Source organism: Gouania willdenowi, chromosome 14, assembly GCF_900634775.1.
Source record: "Gouania willdenowi chromosome 14, fGouWil2.1, whole genome shotgun sequence".
Taxonomy (NCBI): Eukaryota; Metazoa; Chordata; class Actinopteri; order Blenniiformes; family Gobiesocidae; genus Gouania; species Gouania willdenowi.
The window spans coordinates 32,003,083-32,018,671 of NC_041057.1; the positions used below are offsets into that span (position 1 = coordinate 32,003,083).

Sequence of the window (15,589 nt, forward strand, 5' to 3'; positions counted from 1 at the left end):
CACCAAAAGGTGAATTAGCAAAATATCAGAAATAAATGAATAAAAAGGCTAAAATTCAAGGGTAATAATGGACGAGACACAGAAAGAACGAGTCTGCAGACACTAATAAATAACGTTTAGGAAACACTGTTCTATGTCCAAATGTTTCCATTTTTGAGGATTTTGTTCACGATCCTGTGCGTGACAACCGTTCCTATGGTCACCAAGCCAATGTTTACTGTGTCCAGTACTTCGAAAGATGAAAGGGGAAAGATGAAAGGGGAATGTTATTTAAAGGACTTTCAAACCTCGGGCGTACAGTGATAACAATAAATTCGATATTTTCGCCTTCTCTCAACAACCTCTATTCGAGAATCTAAAGTGGAGTGATTCTATTCAACAGAAGAGGGCAGCATTACGCTTCTTCCAGTGTGTAGCCTGCCGGTGACCATTAAAACAACAAGAAGAAGAAGAAGAAGAGACAAACAAACAATCAACAGAAAAAACAGGAAACAAGGAGACTTTAAAGCCGAGATCGTCTGTAAACTAGTTTACAGCACCCACTGGAGCTTCGGTGTCTGATTCAACGGGTTTAAAGCTCGTTCAACCTCCAAAATGCCTGAGAGTAAGTGTTTGTTAGCTGTTAGCTGTTAGCTTCTTAAGGTTAAAACACGTTGAAAGTGAGACTGATTTACAGGTTATATTTCATAATAACACGAATGTTGTACAGCAAAAAATACATTCAATATATAGATATTGTCAGCAGTGTTTGGATTTGGAAACCCTGAAAACAGAGCCGGTATCTCAGCTCTATCCATCCCGTTGTCCCTTCACCCTAGGTCGGCTTGAAAAGCTACTGTGGGCCGCGGCCTCCAAAGGCCTCAGTGATGCGGCGATGCTAAGAGTTATTATTCACCTATTTACCTGTTTTTAATTAAAACAGTCTTCTGTCACTGTGATTTAACTAAATTATTAAATGATAATATTAATGTAAGATAGTTAACGATTATTATCCCCGTAATACATGTTATTAAGGGGTTATCAAGATCGGCTGTGTTCAATTTGATATTACCACTTCACGTGGATTAATTAATACATTTTTATTTTTTATCTGATTAATCTAATGATCTGTTTTGCGATTGACAAATTCACTTCGTACCCACTGAATTAGATTGGTGCTCATAAACATGCATTTTCTTTTCCCAGAAGCAGTAAAATAAATTATTATTATTATTATTATTATTATTATTATTATTATTATTATTATTATTATTATTATTATTATTATTATAATAATAATAATAATAATTTAAAACAGTCATGTGGAGACAAGGCCATCTATGAGGGGGATTTTTGGGGTCCATCCACATAGTCAGGAAAATGATGGTCCATTATTCTATGAATTTGTGATAATCATATTTATTTATTCATCTGAATAATATCCACTGTTATCCAGGAAGTTTATTATTATTTGCACCATAATATAGTCATCTTAAAGATGTAAATCCTTGTTTTAATCATAAATAAAATGGGTTAAAAGTGACCCAAAATGAAAGATGATGAAATGGGATTTTAAAAACCACAGAAACTGTTTAAAAGTTGCAAATTAGAGTGGCCAAAAATAGACAGAAAAAGTGGTAAAAAGAATTTAACGTGTCAATATTGGCTTATAAATGGCAGAAATTTTGGGGGATATTCTAATTTCAAAAGTAGGAACATTTAGTTTAAACTGGCAAATAATGAGCATGACAAATCACGAATATGGTTAAATTAGCAAAAATAAGCATGGAGTATGTTGAAAAGAGGTTAAAAGTGACAATAATGAGTCAACATATGCAACATTAGGTGGAAAAGTTGTGGAAAGGGTTTATAAGTGCTGAAAGTGGACAAAATGTGCAGAAAAAGCATTGCAATTAGATGGAGAAGTGTCAGAAATGGGAGTATTGTATCAAAAATGCATTAATAGGAGCAACAATATGGCAAAAAAGGAGGATGAAAATGGGTTAAAATATGGCAAGTTTGGTGTAGTTGCAGAAAAAGGGTAAAATTAAGCAAAAATGGGTTCAAATTGTAAAAAAAAAAAAAGAAATTCAGTTTCTTGAAGGCATCCGGTGACCCCCTCCCAGTGTGTTGTGACCCCAAATGAGGTCCTGACACCAAGGTTAAGAACCCACAGTAACATTCATAGCATAAAACAAACAGGTGCTAAATTTCAGTATTTACCAGCAAAAAGTGAATAATTTGAGAATATCTGCCCCATTTCCTTGCGTAGATATTATAACGCCGGCATAGATCAGTCCTTTGAAGAGATGTTCAGGGACATTAGGAAACTGATGGACAGTTAGCAACTACAACCAGCACAATGTTTAAATGATAATGATTCAACTTTGAAATGATTTGATCACATGATTTACAGCTTATCATTCCTCCATCTCACCTTTCTTCTTCTGCTTCTTCTTCTTCTTCCAGCTGAGAGTTACTCCAACCCTTTGGCTCCTGAAGGTCATGAAGTGACTGATCATCGAGCTGCAGCTCAGTGAGTCTCACACACACACACGTTTTGATTTTGAAATGTGTCGCAAAAGCGCAATGGAAACACATGAGAAACTCTGGCGATACGAAACCCCTGTTCCTGATTGATGGCGATTAAATTCTGCACAATGCGATTCAACATGATGCAAAGAAATTATCCCAAAAATTTCAATAGAAAATATAAGCTGCAATTCAGTATGGTACTAGAGACAGAGGATTTATTGTATGCTTTGTAAGCAGCAAATTTAGCAAAAAGTACACATTTTGCTTATAATCTCTACTACTACTATGCATCCACTTTATGTATTTTGGTGGCGGCGGCTGTATGGATATGACCGAGCCCCTCAGTTTGTGTAAGGTTTAACAGCACGGCATTCTTTACAAATACCTGCTTCTGGTCAAATTTACCATCTTTCTACGCCTGATTTGAATTTTTTTATGTGCGTTATAAATCTTATCTATAGCTGCTGCTCTCACTGACTTCAGTGTTGTGGTAGAAATGTGCTTCCTGTTGTCATGTTATGAGTGCGCATTGTACTGAGATTGTATATGCGCATATATGCGGAAAAAACAAAATGCGAAGCAGTGATGGTGTATTTACTGTGCCTCAGAAACACAGGATAGAACAAAATAAAATGTGAAAAAATCACCCTGCGACCCTGGAAACAGGAACAAGCGGGTCAGAAAATGGATGGATGAAAAAATCGATGCAACGATGGGTCATATCGATGCAGGCACGCAGTGACCGATTCATCTCGATTTCACCCGTAATTTGTACCGATGCAAACTGAATGAATCGATACACTCGCATTGCACACGTTTGTATCTAAATACCTATTCATATCGATTAATATCCACATGATTAGTGTGAAGAGGAGGCCGGGAGCATTATATTTACAAATTATTTGTGCTATATTAGACGTGAAACAACAAAGGAATACAGAGAGTTATAAGGAGGTTCTAAGCGTCCGTCTTCCAGCAGAGAAGTCTCGTGGGATGAGATTTCACAGGAGTTACCAGGCTCCAAAACAAGATGGAAACACGTTCAAAGAACAATTATACTTTGTCGAAACTTTAGAAATATCACTTTTATTTTGTGAAAAACAGCAATGGTACCCAGCTAGTGACTGTGTGAACGCATGAATGTTCGTTACACGCAAACACACTGTTTTCTGCTTTCTCAGATCAAAACTGACCAATGATGACTTCAGGAAGTTGCTGATGACTCCTCGGGCGACGCCCACCACAGCCCCGCCCTCAAAATCCAGGCACCATGAGTAAGTGGTCAGCATATCTGACACATGCTTCATACTACATATATGTCCTACAAATGAACTTCTACCTACAAATAATATATAAATGATAAAATATGTGTGTATCAGTCCCTGCAGGATCTTCACTTAAATTACCCTGATTTTGGGAATTTGGGGGAAATTTTGTGAAATAATTTAAGGAAAATCTGCCAGATTTTGTAAAAGAATTGAGTTATTTCAACAATTTGAGATTAAAAATGACTGCCATCATGTGATATAAGAAGTGGAAAATTGAGCTCTGCAAATATTGTGGATTTTAATTTATTTTTTGTATTTTGAGGTACTGAGATATTTACAACTGAATGAATTAGTGATTTGCCAAATGTTTCATGTTTTTTCTATCATTTTTAGTTTCTCGAGCGATCCGAATTTGATGCTCTAAAGCAGTGTTTCTCAAATGGGGGTACGTGCACCCCTAGGTGTACGTGATGGCACTACAGGGGGTACTTGAGAGAGTGTGTGTGGAAATTTAACAAATAAAGTGTCAGTCTTGGTCCCACCCCAGGCGTGAAATGACCAAAAATTATAAAAACTATAGAAATAAATCTATTCAGGAGCCACAAAATCAGAGTTTTTCAACCTTGCGGTCGGGACCCCATTTAGGGTCGCCTGAAATTTCAGAAAAATTAATAGTTTTTTTGAATTCTTCTTCTCTTTTTTTTTTAAACAACACACAATCTTAAACAACTGTATTTTTATACTTGCACTTTGTAAATCTAGTTCAACTAAAATGCAATAAACTATATTTGAGCTCAAACATGATCAAAAACTAATTGTAAAAAATGTCTTTGAGGTCGCATGAAATTTTTGATGTTAAGATCCAAAAAAGGTTGAGAACCACTGCAGTAATAATTGTTTATTTCACTTATTTACAAAATGAGATTCTTTAAAATGTGTGTTATCACTCGTTCATTCTACCATTATGATCTATAGTTGTTTTTAAATAACCCTAACCTGGACAAGGGGGGCACTTGGATTCAGAAATAAAAGAAAAGGGGGACTTGAGCCAAATAAGTTTGAGAACTGATAGTTTGATATGAAACATATTTTAGTAATTGTTAACTACTTAGGTGTAGGCTATAGAATTGTAACATGGTTTACTAGTTTTGAGTTTTAAATACATTTAATTTTTAATAAAATTTTTATGACAATCACAAAGTCAATTATCTGAACTCAATTACTATTCAATTACATACAGTAATCTGCGCACACACACAGACACACACAAACACTGCGTGCGCACACACAAAGCTCTGCAGGTGAAGCAAACGGCTCTGCGTTATGGTCAGTGACATAAATCCCTCAACATAATGAATTGATAATGAAATTCATTGCCAACACTTTTGATCGTCGTTTTTTATCGATTTTATTAATTTGTTGTTGCAGCCTTACATGAAACCTCGTCAAAGTCCAACCAATCATGATCCTTGTTTCAAATGTCAAACTTGGAGTCCCTACAGGACAAAGATCCCACACATATGCCAATGTCATAAAGAAATGGTTCAAGAATGATGTCAGCGCTTTATAATGGCTAAGTCAGCGTGAGGAACTTTGAGGTTCTCCTTTAACTCTGCTGTGTTTTCCCAGAATGCCGAGGGACTACAATGAAGATGAGGATCCAGCAGCTAGACGGAGAAAGAAGAAGAGGTGAAGTGGTGGAGTCTCAGGCCGACCTTTAATCCCTATGTGTCTTGTGGTCTTTTAATGTGTTTTTTTCTTCTCACAGTTACTACGCAAAGTTGCGTCAACAGGAAATGGAGCGTGAGCGGGAGCTGGCCGAGAAGTACCGGGATCGAGCACGGGAACGTCGAGACGGAGTAAACAAAGACTATGAGGAGACGGAGCTGATCAGCACCACGGCCAACTACAGGGCCGTTGGTCCCACTGCTGAGGCGTGAGTGGTTTTGTTACTGCAGAGACACAGTAGGACACACTGTTTCCATGGTAACACACGCCTCTCTGTCTGTCTTCAGGGACAAATCGGCTGCTGAGAAACGACGACAGCTCATCCAGGAGTCCAAGTTCTTGGGTGGAGACATGGAGCACACGCATTTAGTGAAAGGGCTGGACTTTGCTTTGCTGCAAAAGGTCAGAGGTCACACATCACACGCTCACCCAGGGGTGGGCGATATGGGAAAAATTCATATCACAATGTTTCCTAACTATTTTATCATTTCATTGAGTTCATTTAGACTTTTCAAGTTATTTACCAGTAAAACAAACCAATTCACCTACTTAAAATCATCGCCCTAAATGGGGAAAAAAGGGATAAAATGCATTAGCATTAGCAACACTTGCTACATAACAAGGCACCATATCAGTCTAGTGATTTCCATTTGTTTTTGAGCTAACACTCATATTAATTAAATCCTACTTTAAGCAATGTTTTCAAAGCCTCATTTCACACAGTTTTAACAATCATATCCTTTACAAGATAAAACATTACTGCTTTGGTTACATAAGGCCTGGGTGACCAGTATTCATATTTATATATTTCCTCTAAATGGCGATATAAACTAATTTTTTTACAATACATTCTTTTACAAGAAAAACAATAATGGGTCATGGAGAAAAATGTCACTAAATGTGATTAATTTATAGCAGATCTTACTTCTTCTCTGAATATTTATTGTATCTGTAGTGCTAATGTGAGCCTGACGAGCAAATGGTGTGATTTGCAGTGAAAAAAAACCTTTGGATGTGCTGTGTCTGAGCGCACAGACAAGACACCGCAAGGGATAAAATGTGTACTACAGACTAATGCTTTGCCATATAACGATATATATTGTAGTGCCATATAAAAACATCTACCGTACGATTTGACACTCTATGGTTTAGATCGCTAATTTAATGTGTGGTTTTGGTCCCACTCTGTGAAACGCTGCTTTTTTCGCCCAGATTGACTGGAATCATCAATTAGTCTGGTTACAAATTGTGTCACGACAGCCAATATTGACTTTTCCAAGCACAATAGAAATGGCGGCAAACGTGTCTTGCAAATGGAAGTGTTAATTTATTTTGTGCTGCTCTCGAAGGACTTTTAAAGAATAGGACTCAAACATGCCTCTACTATTATATATGATATTTGATAGAGTAGAATTCACAACAGGTAAAAGATAACAGTGGCCATTATAGTTGGTTTTTGCGCCCCCTGGTGGCACGTCCACATACACATTTACAAATCAGAACATGTGACAACAGTATGTGAATGTAGCAGTCGCAGAGTCATGAATATTCCTTCATTGAGAATTTTTGTTTTTTAAATGTATTTATTTATTTGATTGGGACAACACACATCAATGAACAATCATATACAAGTTGTACACAAATTGTAAATGTTCCAGATTATAGCAAAACTGCTTATTTACATCTGTAATCCCAAGGCATGTCACACAAGTAATACAACGTACAGTATAAAGTAATACAAAACACAATATAAAAACTACTAATTACAATTTAGTTCAAATGAGTGCAGGACTGATTTACCCTAAGATGTTGTTTAAGTTTTTTAAGAGCTATAATTCGGACATTTTATTATTTAAGAAGATTCTTAAAGGAGAAGAACCATTTATTTTGAGACTTTTTTTAAGTTTATCTTTATATATAATACAATATATGAGGAATAGCAATTTTCCGTTCATTTTATGTAATTTTAAGGCAGAAATACTATATTGAGGTATATATGTCGTTATTGGGATACAAATCTACCTATATCGCGATATAATATTTTCTCCATATCGCACAACATTACTATTACTAATAATAATAATGCATTATATCGCGCTTTATCATAGACACTCAAAGCGCTTTTATTATTATGCTTTTAGCATTATTCTTTCACTCCACACTTAGTGATGGGAAGCTACTATTGTAGCCACAGCTGCCGTGGGGCAGACTGATAGAAGCAAGTCTGCCATAGTGCGCCATCGGTCCCTCCGACCACCACCAACACTCACTCACACTACATTCATACTAGGCAATGTGGGTGAAGTGCCTTGCCCAAGGACACAAGGACAGATACCAGATACCGACTGTCCCCCACTGTGGCACCTGGAATTCTCAGTGGTCTCCCATCCACCTACTAACCTGCTTAGCTTCAGAGATCTAACGAGATGGGGCAATGACAGGCTGGTATGGCCACTATAGACAGTACTACGATCAACGTGATTTGGCAGATCATCGTCATATTTCAATCCTTCATGATTGAATATTGTCAGATCACACACCCCTACGCTCACCCAATCACACACTAACCTGTCGTTCTGTCCATCAGGTGAGAGCCGAGATCACCAGTAAGGAGAAGGAGGAGGAGGACTTGATGGAAAAAGTGCAGAAGGAGACAAAGTATGGACACAAATGGATGATGGACAAACAGAATCACAGCAATGCTAACAGTGTGTGTCTGTCTGTGTGTGTGTTTATAGGAAGGACGTAGAGCCAGAAGAAAAAATCGAGTTTAAGACTCGTCTCGGTAAGTTGGAGACACTCACACCTTTTACCGTTAGCCCCTCCCACTCATTCACCTTTGGCCCCACCCTCAGGCAGGTCCATTTACCGCACGGCTTTCCGCTCCGGGATCATGGAACGGAACGAGCTCTTCCTTCCTGGTCGCATGGCATACGTGGTGGACCTGGACGATGAGTTCACTGACACTGACATTCCCACCACACTGATACGCAGCAAGGCCGACTGTCCCAGTATGGAGGTGAGTCCCCGCCCACCTGAGGTCACATGGCCCTCAGGGACTAGTTAGTGTTGGTCAGCAACCAGAAACTGGGCTAAAGTTGTGTCTGTTTTTTTCTGACTCTGTTTTGTCCTCTCAGGCACAGACGACTCTGACCACCAACGACATTGTGATCTCTAAGTTGACTCAGATCCTGTCTTACCTGAGACAGGGAACGCGTCATAAGAAGATGAAGAAGAAGGACAGAGGTAAGACATAGCTGTGCTTCCAGCATGCACTTGTGCTCAGCCATGACTGATTGCTCTGTGTTTCAGGTAAACTGGAGGAAAAGAGAGTGCCTGGTCCTGAGGCCGACCTGAGGTCAGTGCTGAGTGTGTTTCAGACTGTTTGTCTTTCTGTTGTAAATGTACTACTCATACTAAGTCTGACGTTCACATTAGATAGTATGAAAAGATTGAGTACGTTAGAAATAGCCGGATGTATACTTTATTGGGACATGTATCAAACTTGTGGCCCGGGGCCCAAATCTGGCCCCTTGGATCATGCAATTCGGCCCGCAGGAGAAAATAAAAATAACAGAAAACATTAATCATTGTGTAAATGAAACATTGAAATATTTGCACCGGCTCAGAATTTTCCTGACGCTTATATCGCATGATTGCAGTCATTTTTAATGTTAAACTGTTGAAAAAACTCAAAATTCTTACAAAATCCTCTCATGGTCCTGTTGGGACTGATATCTGTCACTTATTGCGTTAGTATTGTCAGTTTCTTACATAATTTGTATTTTATGTATACAAGTGTAAACTAGTGCACAATAATGGTGAAATTACTTCTTTTCCCACATAAAATCTGTGGCCCACTTGAGATTAAACTGCTCCAGAATTTGGCCCCTGAATTAAAATTAGTTTGACACCCCTGCTATATGGGGACATTTTAAGAATGCACAGTGGGTATACTAGTACTCAACATACTCAACCGTCCCATGATGCATTGCGAGCGGAATTTAAAATGGTACTGGGACCAGCTTCAAGCTAAAAATCAGACATTCCCTTTTCAAAATAAAAGCATATCTTGTTGTCTTTCATTAGTTTTTTAACACTAATAGTTTTCCAGATGCATCTTGGGAAACTTGGAAGTATACTTCAGTTGAAACGCTCATCATCCTAATCATACTGATAGTAGACAGTTATTACAGTACTTATTGAGTTTGTAGTGTATAGTACATTAGTTTGACATTTACAACACAGCCTGTATTTCTGTCAGTGTCTCTGTCTTCTTCTTTGTTGGTCCCACTGTCTCAAAGACCCTCTGTCCTGTGTTCCAGTATTTTTGAGGACATTGGAGACTATGTTCCATCAATATCCAAACCTTCCAAAGACAAGGACCGACACAGAGACAAAGACGAGGACGGAAAGAGTCGAAAGCAAGCATACTTTGAGAAGCCTCGAGTGGACGAACAGGTGAGAGTCACAGGAAGTGACCAAACAGCAGCGCTCCCCAACCTTTAGTGGTCCATGGACTGGTCCCAGTCCACAGATAGGGGGTTGGAGAGCCATGCTTTAGTGGAGCTGAGTGTGTGTGTGTTGTTGTTGTGTGTTAGTGTAACTGAAGCTGATGTGTGTTTGTTTACAGATAAAGGAGGTGGAAACAGGTAAGACTTTTTTTAGCGTCGGCCGTCCTCAAGGGGCCCAGTCCTGCTGCTCACGTGTCCCTGACACCAACAACTGTGAGGAAGCCTTAAAGAGTGTGTGTGTGTGTGTGTGTAGGTCCAGGTTCAGTCAGAGAGCAGATTAAGATGATCAATGAGAAGTTTGCAGGATCAGCCAACAGCCAATGGCAGGGCCAGGAGCCATATCCTTTATCACTATTGGTCACCAGATAAAAGGGCGTGGCTTCAGTGCAGCTTGTTGTTGTTGTTGTTATGAACGTTTTCCTCGTTGGTCCTTAACTGTGTTTACTGGTCAGAGGAGGGAGTCCAGCAAAGAGCAACTGGGAGACTTCTTTGGAGGCTCAAACTCTTACGCAGAGTGTTACCCTGCAACGTAAGTAACACAACTGCTACACAACTCTTACGTACGTTCACACTCGGGATGCAACAACACAGTCAGCCCACGTTGAATACGTACCTCGGTTTTTTGGTCACGGTTTGGTTTGGTTCTGATGGCGCGGCCCGTTAAAGTGTTTCCAGTGTTTAATGTTTTCAGTAAACTTTGAAGAACAGCAAGGGATTAAGAGAAAGTTTTATTTCACAGCAAAAAGAAAAAACATACACATTATTGTGTATTGTATGATATAATATAAACTAAACTTAATAAAATACATGTAAAATAAAATAAGACTTCTAAAGGACACAGCCCATATACAAACTAGCGAAATATTAATTCAAAAATAAAATACTTTTTTTTTTACTTTCAATAAATTGACCTGTAGTTCATTAAACTTAAACTGTCCATTTATTTTGTAACATTAACATCTCCAACCACCAAAAACGGCTGCAGATCACTTTTTTTTGTGTTTCTCTGAACAAATGAAGTACTGTATGTGTGATGAAGGCACTGGGAGGGAATGTTGCTTTTTGGTTGACGGTGTTACCTGGTGGTTATTTAGAGACAATGATGTCCCTGGGCGATGGTGCCACAGATGTGAAGTCATAGTTGGAAGTGTTTCCATTTAAATAGGTGATACAATGTTTACAGACACTCTATTTTATTCACAGTTTTCTCTTCCTTCTCATTAGACTCGACAATAAAAGTGAGATGTTTCCACAGCGCTGACTTTAAAAATGTTGCTGTAAAGCAGAGTGTTTCGCTTCAAATGTTTTCATGGAAGGAGTCGCTTTATTTTGACCTAATGAGGGAATGTAAATTCAATGAAAACTCAGATCTTTATTCCACAGCTAAAGCTGCTTCATGGTGACGTGTAGGAGATACAATGGGAATCACATCAGCCAGTGCTCATAGCCACAGTGCTCAGTTTTTACTCATCCATTATGCTAGCACATTTTTTAATGATGCTCGACTACTTCATGAAGACAAATGATTAGTTTTCTGCCTGTCGTAACAAAAAGTGTCTTGTTTTATGTTAAATATTTAGGGCTGGGATTTTCTTTTTGTATTTATTTTTAATTTGAGCTTAAATGTCATTTGTATGTGTGTGTTTAGGATGGATGACCTGGCAGTGGACAGTGATGAGGAAGCAGACTACAGCAAGATGGATCAGGTAATTTCATTGGTTTTGTTGTTTTTCAAACTCTTCAAGTTGTCTTTTAGGCCAAGAATAAATTATTCACAATCAAAAAATCACGCACATCCCTTTGAAAGCAGTGTGTTGGATCAAAAAGTCCAAAGATGCAATGAAAAAAGTCTGCACAGCTGCTTGATTAGCTCCCAATTTTAATTAATTTACACCAAAAAACACCCTTCATCAGACATGAGTGCAGCATTAGGCACAACTGTTTTTATAGTGTGCTTGATTGAACAAGGCAGTCACATGTCGGCGTTAATAAATGAACATTTATATTACATGTATTTACAGTCGTCATTTATACTAACTATACACTATATATATATATATAAATGTACACTATTTACAAATATAACAATAATAAATTATTACCTGAAAACATTCAAAAGCTCTTTATTGAGAGGGAAGGGGGTTTATACACATTGAGAAATAAAATAAATTTTAGGTCTGTGAGTGTGCGTACAACAAGGAAAAGCTTTTATATAACAGTATGTGGAATAAGGTTGTGGAACAGTTTATTATTGGAAATGAAAGCGTGTTCAGATATCAAGAAATTTGAAAGAAAATGTCTTTACGTTGTATGACAATTTTGAAAGTGTGTAATATAGTTGTTTTTGTGTATTTACTGTAATCAAAATCGTATAAAGATATGACAAAACAAATTTTTAAACAGCAGCAATGGCTGGAAAACAGGATGCTGAACATTGATTAGTTGTTACTGTGATGTAGGAAAAGGGGCGGGACTATGTAATTGTTTTGTTTTGGTTTTTTCTGGAGGGAAGCCATCTGCATCAAATTTTTTGTTAATTGTAATATTGTTTTTTGTAATATTGCATTTGTTTGAAATAAAACAGTATATCATATCATCAACTACACTTCCCAGCATGCACAGCTTCTCATCCTACAAATCTCATTCTGTGCCGCTGACTGACACTCTCTACCTCCCTGTGCGCGTGTGTGTGTGTTCGTAGGGTAATAAGAAGGGTCCTTTAGGCCGCTGGGACTTTGACACTCAGGAGGAGTACTCTGATTACATGAACAACAAGGAGGCTCTACCCAAGTAAGTGTGTGTGTGTGAGTGTGTGTGTGTGTGTGTGTGTGTGTGTGTGTGTGTGCGTGCATGCGTGTGTGTGTGTTGTAATATTTCCTGAGCATCTGTAACATAAGTAATTTTCCTCTTGGATAAATAAAGTATTTCTGATTCTGAATTAAATAGTACTCAAAGTAAAAGTTACTAGTTACTTTCACCCCCAATGTTTAGCGTTGGTTATAAATCTTGTCACGGTTCCTTTGCGTACAGTAAACATCTCATGTAGAAACTTATAAAGGAAGAAACTTCATTTATTTTCCACAAATATTCTATTGATAGAAAATGTAAACATTTTCTATTTAATTTAGCAACCTTTTTTATACTACTTTATTAACTTTTATGTGTGTATGTATGTTTGAGTGTATGTATGTGAAGATATATATATATACTGTGTATCCGTTTTTATTTTATTTGAACTAGTTTTTGTATCTGAGTACTATGAGTGCAATGCCAACATTTAAAATGCATAATCATACCATCAAGCTGTACTTGTGTACCTGTATGTTCCTTAAAGTTGAAATAAAGAGTTTGAAAAATATATAATAATAATTTACTGAGACACATTTTGGTGTAGAAATGTAATGAATTACTTTACATCTTTTAAAATGTAATTAAGTACAAGTAAAATGACTGATTTAAAAAATATACAAGTACCCATAAAAGCACGTGATTACAGTAACGTGAGTACTTGTAATCCATTACTTTGTGTGCAGAGCTGCTTTCCAGTATGGCATCAAAATGTCTGAGGGCAGAAAGACTCGTCGATTTAAAGAAACCAATGAGAAGGCAGAACTGGACCGTCAGTGGAAGAAGATCAGCGCTGTGAGAGACACACGCACACACACACACACACACACACACAGTGTGAGTAACTTCTGTCTCTGTTTCAGATCATCGAGAAGAGGAAGAGGATGGAGGCTGACGGGTAACGTCCTCTGTTCTCTGTGTGTGTGCTCGTGCTGACTCAGCAGGTTTTTAACTCTTTGTTTGTTCTTCTGTTTTTCAGGGTTGACGTCAAACGACCAAAATACTAAACCACACTGTGGACTCAGTGTGAGTCCGTTAATTCATCATGTGGCTCAAAGGTCATGTGACTACAATGTTTGTTTATGTTTTGTGATTCTTGATGAACAATAAAACTTCTGCTCGAGGTTTGACTTCTGAGCTTGAATCTGTGACACGTCAGTGAATAGTTTAGATCAGTGGTTCTCAAACTTGTTTGGTTCAAGTTCCCCCTTTGTCCGACGACCACATTTCTCTCAGAAAAAACCACTATAATGATGGAATGAATGAGTGATAACACACATTTTAAAGAATCTCATTTTGTAAATAAGTGGAAAGAAACAGTATTTAGTGTCTCCTGAATAGATTTATTTCTATAGTTTTGATTATCTATGGTCATAGTCTGTCAGTGGAGGAGGTCTGATGGAAAGGAGGCGGTGATGTCGTTTGTTTGGGCTGTCTACAAATCCCGGAGCATGGAGTTTTTACAACACTTGTAAATGTCATTGAAATCCATGAGAATTATTAAACTCCCTTTTATTTTGAAACTCCTGATAAACAATGTCACATGTAGATTTGATCAGATTACTGCAGTGTGAGGATCGGACACATATTTCTCTCTCTCTTTCTCCTCATATTAACGCCAGATTTGTATGTGTGGAAAGCCTGGTTTTATTAACTCCTTATATTCCTGTATTCAGAAATGATGATCATCATCATCTGTCACCAATATGGTGCCTGCTAAAGCGTGAGGGAGGATATAATTCCCACATCTCGTCCTGCTTTAAGAGGAGACGGAGATGTTTGCAGTGAAACAGAACTATTGGCTTCTACATAATACGCAGTTTTAAATATAAATAGTTTAATGCCATATATGGAGCTGATGTGAGCGGTATCCATCCATCCACTTCTGGTATCCACGCACATTCCACCTACCTCCGTACATGACAGCTTGTTTTACTTATTATTTATTATGTAGTGGATCAAACTGGCTTTACGTTGGACATAGTGTGAAAATAGTTGGACATCACTGTGGCAACGTGGACAGAAGTCTGCGTCTGTTTTAATTAATCGAGCAGCAGCAGCTTTGGCACAACTCGGTGCGCACAGAGCAGCCCCATGACGTTGTCTCGCTCGTTGTGATGCATTTTGTGTATTTTACCTGTAAAAGGGATGTTTTTTGGAGTCATATTGTGTATTTCTACTGCCATTTTGCATTGTTTTGGAGTAATTTTTGTGTATTTCTGTTGTCGTTTGGATTGTTTGTTAGTTTGTTACTGTTTGTTTGCTGGCTCATTTTTTGTGTTTTTCTTGTCTTTTTGCATACTTTTGTGGTGATTTTCTCTAATTTTGTATATATTTTTAAACATTCTGTGTGTTGTTGTTATTTAGAGTAATTTTGTGTGTTACTGTTGTCTTTTTGTTCATTTTTGTAGTTTGTGTATTTTGGAGTATTTTCTGTTTTTTACTGTATTTTTTTATTATTATTTTTGCGATGTTGTAATTCTTTATATTTTGTAATGTATTCTTGCTTTTGTTTAGTGTATTTTGTATCTGTCATTTTGTACATTTACTTTGGGGGCCGCATGTAGCCCCCAGGCCTAGATGTCAGGCCTAGATGGACCAGGAGCCTAAATATTACACTCACGTTTCACTGACAAACAACCTCTGAATACATGAACAGCTCTGACAGATCAATGATCAATACAGGGTTTAAAAAATAATATTAATCTGATAAGTTTA

At 37.7% G+C, this 15,589-nt stretch overlaps 1 protein-coding gene across 1 annotated transcript; it reads left to right on the forward strand.

Annotated features, from left to right (window-relative positions):
- The first annotated feature begins 393 nt into the window (after window positions 1-393).
- Window positions 394-14,001, forward strand: ik (IK cytokine). The gene is made up of 20 exons (XM_028466326.1): window positions 394-604; window positions 2,449-2,515; window positions 3,696-3,788; window positions 5,412-5,471; window positions 5,551-5,718; window positions 5,798-5,912; window positions 8,098-8,168; window positions 8,249-8,295; window positions 8,366-8,529; window positions 8,648-8,756; window positions 8,823-8,868; window positions 9,836-9,971; window positions 10,144-10,162; window positions 10,278-10,362; window positions 10,470-10,553; window positions 11,673-11,730; window positions 12,726-12,814; window positions 13,558-13,666; window positions 13,735-13,769; window positions 13,851-14,001. The coding sequence occupies exons 1-20, from the start codon at window positions 595-597 to the stop codon at window positions 13,876-13,878; spliced, it is 1,593 nt and encodes a 530-aa protein (XP_028322127.1). The 5' UTR covers window positions 394-594; the 3' UTR covers window positions 13,879-14,001.
- The last annotated feature ends 1,588 nt before the right edge of the window (window positions 14,002-15,589 follow it).

What these genes read in the sequence shown, in the direction of transcription:
- ik (XM_028466326.1), top strand. An exon ending in TCAAAATCCAGGCACCATGA is followed by an intron (nt 3,789 to 5,411) that starts GTAAGTGGTCAG and finishes GTGTTTTCCCAG; the next exon opens with AATGCCGAGGGACTACAATG. An exon ending in AACAAGGAGGCTCTACCCAA is followed by an intron (nt 12,815 to 13,557) that starts GTAAGTGTGTGT and finishes CTTTGTGTGCAG; the next exon opens with AGCTGCTTTCCAGTATGGCA.